The sequence below is a fragment of the Stenella coeruleoalba genome, assembly GCF_951394435.1.
Source record: "Stenella coeruleoalba genome assembly, chromosome: 9".
In the NCBI taxonomy this organism is placed as follows: Eukaryota; Metazoa; Chordata; class Mammalia; order Artiodactyla; family Delphinidae; genus Stenella; species Stenella coeruleoalba.
The window spans coordinates 64,400,225-64,415,747 of NC_137155.1; the positions used below are offsets into that span (position 1 = coordinate 64,400,225).

At 44.9% G+C, this 15,523-nt stretch overlaps 1 protein-coding gene across 1 annotated transcript in view; it reads right to left on the reverse strand.

Moving 5' to 3' along the window:
* Window positions 1-5,923: 5,923 nt before the first annotated feature.
* Window positions 5,924-15,523, reverse strand: part of AOAH (acyloxyacyl hydrolase) — a 170,450-nt gene continuing 160,850 nt past the window's right edge. Inside the window, exon 21 of the mRNA XM_079930918.1 lies at window positions 5,924-6,189. Within this exon, the coding sequence (XP_079787044.1) occupies window positions 6,061-6,189 (129 nt within the window). The 3' untranslated portion in view covers window positions 5,924-6,060. The remainder of the gene's footprint in view (window positions 6,190-15,523) is intronic.

Below are 15,523 nucleotides of genomic sequence, written 5' to 3' on the forward strand. Positions count from 1 at the left end.
GGCCTGGGTCCCTGGCAACACGGAGTCTCCTTCTAGCCCTGCACCACCTGCCACTGGAAGTCTTTTCTGTGAAAAATAACCTTCTCTCTTTTTAGAGCCTTGCTCTTTTGGATTTCACTCATAAGCAGCTGAACCTAATCCTAGAGACACTTACGCCCTCTGACAGACTGTGTGTGTCTGTGTCTTCCCATGCCTGACAACAACGGGGTGAGATGGATCTTTTTTATTTTATTTTATTTATTTTTTTAACATCTTTATTGGAGTATAATTGCTTTACAATGGTGTGTTAGTTTCTGCTTTATAACAAAGTGAATCAGCTATACATATACATATATCCCCATATCTCCTCTGTCTTGCGTCTCCCTCCCTCCCACCCTCCCTATCCCACCCCTCAGGTCACAAAGCACCGAGCTGATCTCCCTGTGCCATGCAGCTGCTTCCCCCTAGCTATCTATTTTACATTTGGTAGTAATGACAAGTTTCCTGTGGCCAGGATGTAGGCTAAAAGAAATGGGCAGGGAAAGAGTGAGCCTGCAGAGGCGCAGGCTGTGGGTGTTGATGAGTCCCGGTTTTACTCTATAGACAAAGCAGACTCCAGCCTGAGTGGTGGCTAATCTATACCCTGGGTGTAGAGACAATGAGAGCAAGTGTTGGTCCATCACTCATCACGTTGTACTAGCATCATCTTACATAATAAAGGCGGCGTCACCTCGTGGCTAACAGCACAGAGCCTGGAGCCAGACGGCCTGGCTGCAAACTCCTGATTCATCATTTATTAGCTGTGCAATCTCCAGCAAGTTACTTAACTGCTCTCTGTTTCTATTTCCCTGTCTGTAAAAGCAGACGATCATGGCAGACCTGCCTAATGTAGTTGTTGTAAGTGAGATAATCCACGTCCCAAAGCCCTCTGTAAACATCAGCTCTTGTCGTTAGTGCTCCCAGTAGCGCTAGGAAACAGGTATTATTGCTCTCATTCGAGAGAGAAAGTAACTGAGGCACCAGGAGCTTAAACAAGTTTCAAACCCAGACAAGTGACTCCAAAACCTGTTGCTTCCTGAATTTCCCACTGGTTGTGCTTTGATGTGTCCCCCAGCCAGGAGGCAGCAGGACAGAGTTTTGTCCTCTCCCACCTCTTATTTCTCAAAAGCTCTCTGCTCCCCTAGGAGCCTTGTACAACGTCCAGGCTCTCGCTGATATTTGCAGAGGTACAATGGGGGGAATCACTGTAAAAATACTAACGCCTGGTGTTTTTCTGAGCCTGTGCAAAGTGTGCCTCTCAGAGGGGAGAGTCCTCAGGGGAGACTGGAAGTCTCCGGGGTCTGAAGCTGCCTTGAGCGTGGGCTGCCATGGAAGCCCTTGGTGTGTCCTCTTGCCCATCTTTCTGCTGCAGTTTATTGACTGCAGCTTTGTGAACCCGTGAGTTACATTTGCAGCATTCTGAGGCCCAAAGGGTTCCTGTAAATACTCCCTGTAATTAATTATAAACAAAGCAGCCAGCCGGGAGCACAATGCCCAGATAAATCCTTAGCAAGCCTCTGTGTGCTCTTTACCTCTCCTGCATTTCTATCCATCCAAGAGCTTCAGAAGTGTAATCCCCAGAGGAATTAGCCTCTAACACACTCACCGGCAGTGTGAGGAATTTCCCAGGTATATTCAGACTAGAATCCCCACCCCTCATCTTTTGTATAAAACAGGATGTCTTTGGAATTCTTCTCACTGCAACAAGAGCTTTTCTGGTAGAACTAAAAATGACAAAGGCAGCATCTCCCAAGGTGTTTCTGTAGAGCATGAAGACCACAGAGTATTAATACCTCTCATAGGAGGAGAAGGGCCTCTAGGTCAAAAATGTTGGGTAAATAATGAGCTGAACACACTTCTCTACTGCAGAATTTTCACCCTGTGGCTTTCCAGGAAGCAGAGAAGTTATGCTGTGCTTCCAGACTATTTAGACTGTGGAGTTCTCTTTAGACTGTGGAGTTCTTCCTTCTCAAAGCAACACATCCCAGAACATACAACTCTGTATGTGTCATGCACCCCCTTGGCAGGCCGGGGAAGCTGGGGATCCCTTCTCAGAATAACGTTTTTAAGTGCAAAAAATAAAACACATAGGATTACAAAGGAAACCATTTGTATCAAAACCAAATATCACACTACTAAAAATATTTTGAAATATTTAAAAATGGGCATGCATTAATATATGTATTTCTTTTTTAATGGATCTAATAATTACAGGTGTTTCAAGTACTCATGGCCATAAATGATATTTCAGGATAAGGTCATTCCTTATTATTCACAAATTCTATATCTGTGAATTCGTGTACTTGCTAAAATTTATCTGTAACCCCCAAATCAATACTCATGGCACTTTTGTGGTCATTTGAGCAGTGAGAAATTTCAATCACCTGACCTGCACGTTCCCAGCTGAGGTTGAAAAAGGCAGCGCCCTGTAAAAAAAGGTGTCTTTTTCACGGTGTATTTACTGCCACATTTTGGGCATTTTTATGCCTTTCGTTGGGGACTTCACTGTTTAAAACGGTCTCTGAGTGCAGTGCTGAAGTGCCACCTTGTGTGCTTAAGTGCAGGAGACTGTGACGCGCCTTGTGAAGAAAATAGATGGGTAGTTAAGCTTCATTTAGATGTGAGTTGTCGTGCTGTTGGCTGTGACTTCAACATTAATTAATCAACTATAAATTAAATAAGGTGTCTTTAAACAAAACCACACATTAAAAAAGGATTGTGTATTGATTGGTTGATGATAACGTTGTGACCAGAGGCTCACAGGAATGTAAGCCCGTTTTTCCGCTAGGCGCAGTGGTTCAGCGTTTGCTAATTCAGTATTCAAGGTGACTATAGCACATAACTGCCCTGAGTAATGAGAACTGACTGTATCTGCAACAAATGTAATGTGATGTGAAAATATCTGTGACAGACAGCTATGAATACAGTTGCAAACATACAGTGTTTTGTAAAAAAATACAGTGTTTTGTTGCCTATGTTCATAATTAAAGGCAATGGTGAATTTTACTTAGAGGGTAGTAAAAACAATATTTCCTATTCAAGTTCATAGGCACTCTTAATTCTGGGAGAGGGTAGTTCCCACAGATTACAGTTCAGAATCCCTTCTTTAGTGGGACTAACTCAGGAGAGGGTAAAGTGGGGTAGCTGGTGAAAATTCCTGGGGGCTCCAGTCCCTGCTATGTTGTGGGTCAATACAAGTCTCAGATAAGATTTTTTAGCTGATTTGCTCTTGCTGGGGGGTCTGAAATATTTTCCACCAGGTCCTGAACCCAAAAGGCTCTATGATAGAAGTTCTTGACAATTATTCATGTGGAAAATGAGGAGTCCCATTCCAATAGCAAAGGGTAAGAGAGGTCTTTAATCTGAAAATAGGAGAAACAAATGACAATATAGTATTGGGGCGTTTAGATGAAAATCATGTCTTCTGACCAAGGGTGCCCAGAAAGGAAAGCATCCCCTGTGTTGATTGCTTTTCTTTCTTAACCTTCACACCACAAGGAGTATGATTCAACGGGGCTAATTCAAATGTGTCAAAAAGAGGCTTCTTTTTTTCCCCCTAAATAGCAAGATACAAGGAAGTGTGCCCTGGAGAGCAACTCTAATAGTCATTCATTCATTCAATCAGTACTACTTACTGAGCACCTCTCATGGGCCAGGCATTGTTGTAGGGCTGTTGATACAGGAGTGAACCTGACTGGCCTGGTTCTCATCTCCTGGAGTTTCTGTTCAGGTTCTGGCTCTTCTCTCCAGGACACCAGTCCAGGAACTGGGGAAGGGGATGGAGAGGGGTGCAAGCCACCCCAAGAAAGCCCTTCAGGTGCCTGTCAAAGGACAGCACTCATACACTATGATTCTGAAAAACCAGAGGCTGAAGACAGTAGCTCAAGGGGCACCAGTGCAGAAATACGGGATAGAAGCTGTCCCCCAGGGCTCTACCATAAATTCTGGACACTCAGATGCTATCAGAAGTATATATAACACCTTACAGAGACAGAATATCCCCAAGCCAGAGAGAAAGACATGGTGGAATCTCAAAGAAAGAACATGTCTGGATGGGAGTATAGAAAATGGAGGCAGAAGTGGACAGGCCTCACCCATGTGCTCCCAATCCAGGGAAGTGGGCCTGGCCTGGGACTCCAGTTCTTGTGGAGACAACGGTGATACCTAGTATTTCGTGCAGCATTAGTGTTTTATAAAAAAAATTGAGATGGGAGCACCATCTTCTCCCACCCTTTGATTTCTTGGTGCTTTGCCCCAGGAATGAGGTCAGGGCTCAGAACCCAGGTACCTCCATCCTCCCATCTGAACCTGTTCAGGTGGAGAATGAGGAAGATGGAACTGGTTAAATTATCCCCAAGGTGGGGGGTTCAGTCTTAAGAGAATTTAAATAGGAAAAAGTGGCAGGGACGGAGATGACGTCTAGGGTGGGAGACGGGAGGTGGTCGGGCTTGGGAGGTGGTCGGGCTCAAGAGGATCCAACCTGGGAGCCCCCTCCCTGTACCTTCCAAATCTCCCTAGACACTCCCTCTATGTTCCCCCAACTTTTAAGATAACTCTATTCCTTCAGGGCCTTCTGGAAATAGATCAGGGCCTAAAATGAATTCTCTGTCCCCCCCAACAACATCAAAAGCAATACAAGATTATTGACTTCACTAGTACTTGGAAATAAAAATTAGAATAGCAATAACTTGGAAGCATTTTAAACGGGGGGATTGAATAGAATTTTCTAAAGGAATAGAAAATTTTAGTGCACTGTTCTCTGGGTATATTTTGAGACTGAACGATTAAGATTTCAGATTAAAAAACCAATAACAAAACAACACTACAACAAGTATTGGTATTTTAGTCCTTAGAAATAAGATGGGATGTTGGAACACCAAAACCAGCAGGAGGTGGATATACCAGGTGTCCACAGCCCCACACCTCCACACCTCACACCTTCAGTCTATACTCCGAGTTTGTATTTCCTGGTTGAAACAAGCAGCCTCCTGGGGGCTTGTTGGTCCTCTGTTGATCTGCCTCCTGGGGACATGCGCTGGCCATGCTGAGCCAAGGATTCTGCCCAGGCGACAGAAATGAATGGGTTCACAACCTTTTAAGTGTGTTGGCCCCCCAGACTGAAGCTCACACAAATCTGGCCAGTTCATCTTGTGAGTAGAGGTGGATGTACCATAAGTCCAAGAAAGATTAAATGTTAGGGTTCCTTCCAAAGCCCTGGAAGGGGCCCCAACAATGAGTTCACAGGGTCCTATGCTTTGTAAAATTTGCAAAAGTAAGATATTTTAAACACTATCGCTTCCTCTCCGTCACAGTTTCCCTTATATCCAGTGCCTCTGGAAAAGCCATGGGAATTTTGGGGAAGTTGAAATGGAGATCTGTTTAGGCTGGATTTAGGTTGGACTATTTATGTGGTTAGCTGTCATTTCTGTGCACAGTTAAGGTACCGCTAGCCATCCTGGTGCAGGAAAGGGCTTCCAGGTACGCCCCTGTTGTCCACCAGCACCCTGGCAAAGGTTCAGGGCTAGTGGTCAGATCACAGTAGGAGAGAGTGTCCTACAGCTCCCAGCACAGGAAGTGTGTGGATCGTGGAGGAGAAACAAGGGGTGAAATGCGCAAAGCCAGAAGCTAGTCTGTGGTAAGGTCTTCCAATCATTGATACGATGAGTGGGAGATTTGGTTCATGCTGGTGCCTAGCCAAAATAGAAGTATTAATATCTCCCTATCGGGAATAAATAAATAAATTTAGAAGTAATAAAATAATAAAGCATACACAATTATACACACACTTATTATAATTTTGTCTTTACTGAGACAAAGATTTGGGTGCCAGTGGTTTATTTGGGAAGCCATCCCCAAAAGTGGGAAAGGGGAAGTGAAGAGAGTGACACTAGGCTTTTAAGTGGGAGAAAAGCACTTTGCAAAGATGCTGCTGAAGAGGGGCCTGTGAGCTTGTGACACAGCCGCTCCCATAACCGTTTCTTGAATGAGTTTACCCAAGTTTCTGCCTTCCTGAGCTCCCCAGGAGCAGGTGTCCCTGAGGACTTAGTGCCCCCCTTGGTCTCCAAACACCTGCTCAATCTGGAGGTTGAATGGATTCTCCTTTCCCAGGACCTGGGGCCACTGGAGCTGCACCTTCTTCCAGAAGCGATCTGCCAACAGCTGTAAAGCCACCTGCAAGAGAGAACCCAAAGGAGGAGTAAAAGGGAAATTAAAACAAAGTAAAGAAGTTACCAGCAAGATTTACTCTATTCCTTGTGCAGTGGACAAACTCTAGGATGGTTCCCCAGGATTCCTACCTTTGGGTCTTTGTATGATCCCCTTCCCTTGATGTGGATGGAAACTATCACTTGGTTCTAAGCAATAGAACATGGTAAAGGTGAAAGAATGTCCCTTCGGTGATTATGTTACATTATCTAAGGCTCTGCTTTGCTGGCAGACTTGCTCTGGAGACTCGCTGATGGGCTGATGATGTAAGAAGCCATGTTGGAAAGCCCACATGGCAGGGAACAGAGGGTGGCCTCCAGCTGACATCTAGTAAGGAGTTGGGTCTTCAGTCCTACAACCACAAGGAGATAAATTCTGCTAACAGCTCAAGTGACTCTGAAATCAAATCTTCCCCAGTTGAGTCTCCTGGTGAGAATGCAGATTTTAGCCTCTGAGACTCTAAGTAGAGAACCCAACTAAACTATGCCAGCACTCCTGACCCACAGGAACTGTGAGACAACAAGTGTGTATTGTATTAAGCTGCTACATTTGTGGTAATTTGTTATTTAGTAACAGACAGCAAATATGCTTTCTCAGAAAGGCATTTATTCACTTACCTGTGGATAGCTAACACTTACTGCAGGCTTAAGGCTTGGGTTTTGGAGGTGAACAGGATGAATCCTTCCTTGAAGGAACTCCCAGCCTAGTGAGGGACCCAGACATGCAGAATGACACCACCAAACCCACAGGGAGGACTGTGAGGGATGCACACGGCTGGAAGGGGAAGAGGTGGCTACTCTGCTGGGTGCGAAGAAAGGATAGGTCCTCTCTGAAGAGTGTGGTGGCTGAGCTGAATTTTCAAGGAGGAATTCACCAGATGGATCATGAGGAAGGCAGGGTATGTGGTAGAGGACGCAGCACATGCAGAAGCTGAGAGATGTGGAAGAGAAAGTCATGGAGGGGGACTATGGGTGCCTGGGAGATGAAGCTGAACCGGTCCCCTTGCAGGGCTGGGCTCCTGAAGGAGGCTGTGGGCACGGAGAGAGTGGTTGGAGTGCCAGGCTGTGGAATGTACAGGCTTAATGCACAATAGGCTTGTCCCTCTCTCTCTTGGCCTGATGCCCACTCTCTGGTTGCATTGTCGTATGTCCCTTTATTCACAATGGCAGCAGGATCCATTCTTGGTTGTTCGGTCCTCTGGCTTGTCATTAACATGCCTCTGATGAGGAGTCTTTCTCTGCAGATAATGCCCTCGTTTAGCAAATGGGCCCTGGACAGGCCTTCAGACCCCAGATGGCTACATCTCCATGGGAGGGGGGTGTGGGGGGGTTAATGCTGACTGATAGAGAAACGTGACTGCTGAAGGCCTCAGAGGGGAACACATTGTTCAGGGCAGATGCTCAGGGATGTCCCTGACTTTATAAACAGAAGCACATGGACATTGTCTTCAAAGGGTACATACTGTTCATCATTCCAACAAGCAGTGCAGCCAGCTCCCTGTGTGATGCTGGCCAGCCCTCTTCAGCCTTCTTCTCTGGGCTGAAATCCTCTCATTTGCAAAATGAATAAATGATCTAAAGACTTTTCTGGGTCTAAATTGTGTGTAAGATTTTAGCACTTGTTAGAAAAAAATAGAACTGGTTGAGTCGATACATTAAATATCCCCAGTATTTTAATATGTTCCTGAGCCTTCTGAGGTGGACCCCAAATTCCATCCATCCAACAATGTAATCTTGATCATATCCATGTGGTGTCTAACACACATACACACCCCACTTGCCACCAACACACACAACACGTACCACATACCACATACACACACACCTCTCAGACCTAAAGAGGCTGATTGTCAAGCCAGCACGTTTCCAGGAAGGGTCTGATCATCTCTCACACTATAAGCAGTCACGTCTTCAAAAACAGAGGACTGAGTTTGGGCTGTTTTTCCTGCTACTTCTCAACAAAGTAGGCTGCTTCCAAGTCCGTGGAAAATTACTGGTTCTTCTTTTTTGTTTTTTGCCTTTCACTTCGATATACCTAAGCAGTCTTCCTAACAATTATGTGGTATCAATTCATTTGTGGTCATTTATTTCCCAATGTGAATCAATAAAGGAGGAGATGGGGGTGAGGATAAGCAGAGGAAAGTTAAAGTAAAAGAGCTGAGATTTGAGCATGTGGTAACTATTTGGTTTGAAAGCAATTAGTTGGCTATCACTCTAATGGAGACTAAAATATTCATGTGTGCATTGCCAAAATTTTGGATCTAAAATGAGAATGGTATTGTTACTATTAAACTAGATACTTGTGATAAAATGACCTACTATAATTATTCATTCGTCTGAGAAACATTTACTGAGCACCTATTGTGAGCTTCTTATAACCAACCTCCTCTTGTAACTCCCATGATGCTCTGCACAGGGCAAGGCCCAGTCATCCTCATTACTCCAAGCGAGGTGTTCCTTGAACACAAATATGTTTTGTGCTTCCCTTTTCACAATTAAAAATGTTAAAGCAATATCTATTCATTTGGGAAAAAATTAAAGGACAATTAAGCAAAAAGAAAAACAGAATAAAATTTATCTTAATTATAATAGAGATAGTCACTGTTAACATTGAGCCTTTCTGAGGCACACACACATGCACACACACATACATTTGATCCCTCTGTAAATGTTTTATAATCTGCTCTTTTGGAGGTATAATTCACACACAGTAAAATGAACTCTTTTTGGTAAACAGTTCCATGAGTGTTGACAAATGCATTCAGTTGAGTAATCATCGCAACAATCTCTAACCTGCTTTTTATTTACTTTGCTCTATATTACAAACATATTTCTTTGCCACTAAAAGTAGATCTGTATCGTTTTTATTTGCGGCATGATATTCCATCAGATACGTGCAAGCTAATTTATTTCATCAATGCATTTTTTTCGCACACATCTCCCTAACATTTGTCCTCCGGACAGGGGCGGAGACAGTTTCCTGTTGCCAGTGTGCCCAACATCTGCAGCCCAGGAGGGGTTCACAGGCTGCCTCATTTACTAAACCTACTAGACATGCGCACGGAAAGAAATCTGGTCCAGCAGAACGCTAGGGAATGTGGAGTTCTGGTTAAGTGGAATATTCTGGTTAACAGGGTTAGGCCCTTCCCTGTCTCTTCCTTTGCAGTTGATTCAGCTGCCTGAGCTCTTGCAGGGCCCCACCTGCAGAGCCCAGATGGTTGCCACATTGGCGGTGCTGCTTTTGTCTAGGTGCCACTCAGTTCTAGCAGGTGTGGCCCATCCTCTGGGTAAGTCCACATCCGATGGGCACTGGTGCTGTTCTGCAGGCATCCCTGCAGCTCCAGTGCTTCTGTGGGGCGTTGCCACCCACCCATCTGTCTACTGCTGCTACTCAGAAGCCCTCATGGTGGCAAAACCATGTGATGGTCATTGGTCCACTGTGAAGTTTTCTCTTTGAAACTCTCATAGAAGGGGTGACAAAGTAGGGCAACGTAACACTCCATTGTCATATAAGTTTTTGGTGAAGCAGCTTTTTCAGTTTTTACTTGCAGCCCCTGATCTCCCTAGGATTCAGGCATGAGTCCACAGAGAGGGGAGTTGGAGGGTAGGGACCTGGTGCCATTTCTTCATTCAGCCCTTCGTGACAGCCACCATATGGCTTCTAGAATTTCTCTCCCTTCTAATGACAATTTAAAATTGCGCCACGCTTCTTTGCCTAACCACATTTTTATTTATGATGAGTTCTTCACCAGGAGAGTACCGGGTCCTCCAAGAAAATATACCATGTCAGATCCAGCCCACATGCTCATGATCTGCTCGCATATCCAGACATGATAGAAGCCCAGCAGTGGTCATAGCTGGACATCATCTGTGATTCCTCCACATTCCCGCTTTGTAAGCTAACTGTATGTATTTTGCTACAAAAATGGAACTCTTTAGTAAGACAATCATAAAAACAAACCCTGACCAGTAACTACATTTTTGTAATATTTTTAAAGAATAAATGCAATCCAGAGCAAGAGTATATACATTTCACCAACAACTTAGCATGACTGATACCTTTTAAGTTGAACTCTTGCTAAATTTAACTCTGGGCTTCTACCAGACCAAAGTAAAAAATCTACTGTGAACTTATTTTTCTTGAAGGGAGAACAATTCCAGGCTGTCTTGTAAGATTGCTTTTAAACACCTGCAGGGAAGCCCTCACCACAGGGAAGGCACAGTTTTACTTCTCTGGCCTCTTAATCTGTCCAGAAACACAGTCTATTGGACCTGGTTACTTTTGGTCCCAATTAATTTTACATTTGTAAACTTACAACATGACAGTGGTGTAAGAGGTATTTAAAAACATTTAAGGAAAAATGTTACATTTCCAGCTCGAGCCTGTCTGTGCTGGTTCAGGCTGCCACCACCAAAACCACTGCTTGCCAGTTGGTGTATAAAGCAAACTAAACAAACATGGTCCCTGATGCCTGGGAGGGCCAGCCTAAGTGACTGTTATTTGAGGGTTCCCTGGCCCAGGAGGCCCTCCCTCCTCTCTCTCCCCACTGCCAGCTTAACTGCCTTTTTTGAGGGGCTGCACCAGTCTGTCAACGACCTTGGGTCCCAGGGGCTTACATGTTGAGACAAATAAAGACCTAGAGACTGTTAACTTATTTAAAGCCAATCCACTGATTATATATCTGATGTCTGCCACCAGCAGTGTATAAGAGTCAGGTCTCAAGAAAGAAGAGGGGATTGATGTCATGGAAAATTCACTGCCTGTAGGAAGAGTTTTAAGAGGATTGGTTTGAGTTGCTACTTCCATGAGGAGAGGAGAGGAGGCTGTTTTGCAGAGAGCTTTGTTGCGCAAGCTTCTAAGGCAGGAGGTGTTAGGAATGTTTAGCCGGGTGGTCTCAGCATAGCCAAGGAAAGCAGACTAAGGCAGGAGGTGTTAGGAATGTTTAGCCGGGTGGTCTCAGCATAGCCAAGGAAAGCAGACTTGATGTATATTCGTGGCTCTTGCAACGTTTTCTGTTTACTATTGTCTGATTTTAGGCCCAGAGATCTTTTACGTACCTTTTCAGATACTTAACTTTGCAAAGATGTTAAAAAGTGGGTGTTTAAACAGATAGAATTGCTACAGCTTCAACAGGTCACAAATCTGGGTCTCGGGTCTTTGCAATGACACTTCTTTTCTAAGAAAAACTTTCTTTGCATTTTGTCGGCAGTTTGACTGCTATTCCCAACTCTCGGATGCACCTGCTCTCTCTGGAGCATCTAGCGATCTCTTAGGACTTCTTTCCAGCGGGTCCCGCGGAGATGGGCAATGGTTCCCACTTTGTGGTAGTCACACCTGCGTCATCCCTCTCCTTTGAGTGTGGTAGGACTTGTAACTTGCTTTTAACTTCTAAAATATGGCACAGGTGATGGAGCGTTACTCTGTGATTAGGTTACGTACAGTAGTGACTGACATAACTGGCAGACTCTCTCTGTTGCCATTTTGCACCCATTGATGAAGCAGGTTGCTCAGGTGGCCTCTGAGCAACAACTGATTAGGAACTGAGACTCTCAGTTCAACAGGTCTCAAGGAACTACGTTCTGCTAACAAACGTGAGCTTCCAAGTCAAGCCTTCCGATGAGACCCAGCCCTGGCAGACACCTTGATGGCAACTTGGGAGAGTCAGTGGAGCAGGATACCCAGCTAATCTGTGTCTGGATTCCTGGCCACAGAAACTGTGAGATAAGAAATGTGTCTCCAGGGCTTCTCTGGTGGTGCAGTGCTTGGGAGTCCACCTGCCGATGCAGGGGACACGGGTTCTTGCCCAGGTCCGGGAAGATCCCACATGCCGTGGAGTGGCTGGGCCCATGAGCCATGGCCGCTGAGCCTGCACATCCGGAGCCTGTGCTCCGCAACGGGAGAGGCCACAGCAGTGAGAGGCCCACGTACTGCAAGAAAAAAAAAAACCAAAAAACCACAAGAAATGTGTCTCCTACACTATTGATGGGAATGTAAATTGGTACAGCCATTATGGAGAACAGTATGGAGGTTCCATAGCAAACTAAAAATAGAGCTACCGTATGAACCTGCAATGCCACTCCTGGGCATATATCTGGAGAGAAACATGGTCTGAAAGGATACATGCACCCCAATGTTCACTGCAGTGCTGTTTACAATAGCCAAAACATGGAAGCAGCCTAAACGTCCATCGACAGAGGAATGGATAAAGAAGATGTGGCACATATACAATGGAATACTACTCAGCCATTAAAAAGAATGAAATAATGCCATTTGCAGCAACATGGGTGGACCTAGAGATTGCCATACTGAGCAAAGTAAGTCAGACAAGAAAGAGAAATATCGTATGATATCGCTTATATGTGGAATCTAAAAAGAAATGATACAAATGAACATATTTAGAAAACAGAAACAGACTCACAGACTTAGAGAACAAAGCTATGGTTACCGGGGTGGGGGTGGGGGCAAGGGATAGCTAGGGAGTTAGGGATTGACATGTACACACTACTATATTTAAAAAGGATAACCAACAAGGACCTACTGTATAGCACAGGGAACTCTGCTCAATGTTATGCGGCAGCCTGGATGGGAGGGGAGTCTGAGGGAGAAAGGATACATGTATATGTATGGCTGAGTCCCTTTGCTGTGCATCTGAAACTGTCACAACATTGTTAATTGGCTATACTCCAATAAAAAATAAAAAGTTAAAAAGAAAAAGGAATGTGTGTGGTTTTTAAGTCATTTGCTATGCAACAATAGATAACTAAAATACCTTCTCAGTCTTAATTCTCTTTGATCTTTATTTTTCTTCATAACTTGATCCCTTGGGCCAATCTCATCCCTGCCAGTGTCTCCTGCTCTCAGCTAGAAGCTGGTGATTCCCAAACCTGTGTCTCCTGAGATCAGAACCCATAAATACGATCTAATGGCTGGACACTGTGCAGGCACCCCAAATTCAGAATGTTCAAATCTGCTCCTTCTTCTGAGTTCCTTGACTTTTTATTTTCACCTCCCTTCATCCAGTTGTCGAATCCTGTGAGTCGTCTCACTCCCACCCACCAAATCCAATCAATCAGCAAGTCTAGCATTATATATATTTCTTAAAATTCTTGTTCTACATTTTGGAAATGAGATGAAAAAGTAAAGTGGTTCTCAGTCTATTGATGTACAGGAATTTTTATATGCTTATTTATTTTCCATTAAAATATAAGTAAAGAATTTAGATGGTGAATATAATCTGGCTCAAAAATTAATATCTATCAATCATAAATTTGAACTGTTCAACATAGCCCATATTTTTCAATGGGCTGTTCAACATAGCCCATTCAACTGGAGCAGTTGAATCAATAGTGGTTACGCACTCCCCCCCGCTTCTCTAGCAGGGTTTTAGGAAGAAACAGGCCAATAAAATACAACCTGCTCACCCCTTGGTGGTGAGGGGCCGGTATCAACTATTTTTGCTCAGATGTACAGGATTGGTGAGGGGGCACTTGAAAAAGGTCCGAGTCTACTCTTTTGGTTGGTATTATGTCTGTGCCATAAGGATGAGGCCCTGAGACTCAGCCTTGCCCGTCTGACTCTTTCAAGATGGAAAAGATGTGGACCCCCATAGCTGCCCCGTGGTCTAGAAGGATCCCTTCACACTGCTTCTGCTGTAGGGCACACCATCGGGAGGCGAGTACGCAGGGACAGCCAGCGGCCCCTCTTCAAGGCTTCAAGTCACAACCCCATCCTGATGGTGCTCACATCTGTATCTCCAGCTCAGATCCCTTCCTGAGCTCTAAGCTCGTATATTATCTGCTGCAGGGACATCCCCATTTGGACATCCTAGAGGCTCTTTAAATCCAACATGTACCAAACTCGTCCTCAAACCACCCTATCCCCCTAAAGGTGTTCTTGACCTCAGCAGTCAATGAAATCATCTATCCGGTTTCCCAAGTCACAAAAGAAGTGTAATGCTCAGCATCTCTTTCTCTTTCACCTCGACATTCAATAAATGACCATGTTCTGTTGATTCAACTATCCGAATCTCTCCAATACAGGCCTTTCTTTCTCCTCACTACCTCTGTTCAGGCCATCACCCTCTTGTGCACAGGAGTGTCCACACCCCTGCTAGACCAAACCATTCTTCATGCTGCTTCCACAGGTATCCTTTCAGAGAACAAGTCTAGGTATTTTTCCCTCTTGCTGAAAAATCATCAACGGCTCTCTGTTCTCCACAGTTGAAAAGGTTGAACCCTATTCAGACCTTATGTGACCTGTCCCTGAATATCTCTCTTGCTCCTTCTCTCTCCACTCCACTCTCGTGTTCTATGTCCCAGCCACACTGAAGCACTTTTATTACCTCCAATGTGCCATGCTTCCTTTCGTATTCAGGTCCTTGCCCTTGCACTTTCCTCAGCTCAACACTTTCTGCAGTCCCTCCCCTCTTCCTTTCACTTGGCTAGTTCATGGTCTTAGTTCTGAGTTCCCTCCTCTGAAACTCTTTTCTTGCACCCCTCTCTCCCATTCCGTCCCCCATAATGCTCCCACAGCATCTGTGCTTGCACAGTTGGAGGCATTGACTACTTTTTACATTTAATTATCTGTTTATTTGTCATTCTCCCACTCTACCCTATAATCTCCTTAACCGGCAGGGGTGGTTTCCTGTTCACCCTTCTCACTGTGTTTGATACCGCATAGGCACTCAATAGACATTCTAGGATGGGAATTTGCCATCTAGACTGCTCAGCTCAACATACATGATAACTAGGCAGGTTTTAGGCATATCTATCCATTGTCAGCCACTTTAGATGTGGCTCCACCACTGTTGCCCACTCTATCACCCACTCTCAGCATGTGAACAAATCTCTCAGGAATAACATAAGATTATGACACACCGATTTTCAGCTTTTTTTTTTTCCGGTACGCGGGCCTCTCACTGTTGTGGCCTCTCCCGTTGCGGAGCACAGGCTCCGGACGCGCAGGCTCAGTGGCCATGGTTCACGGGCCCAGCCGCTCCGCGGCATGTGGGATCTTCCTGGACCGGGGCACGAACCCGTGTCCCCTGCATCGGCAGGTGGACTCTCAACCACTGAGCCACCAGGGAAGCCCCTCAGCTTTTGACTCTGTTCTCAACAATCAGTTAACGGCGAAGCTGTTTGAGTGCAAGGAAGAGCCCCAATTTGACAGACCTCTAACCCTAATACTATTTTAAGAGTCAGGGACAGAACTGTCTTTTGATAGATCAGACAAATATGTCCCGAGGGATACAACAAAGCTGTCTTTGACCCTCTTCTTTTTAGTTTGTTCCTCATTGCTCCCT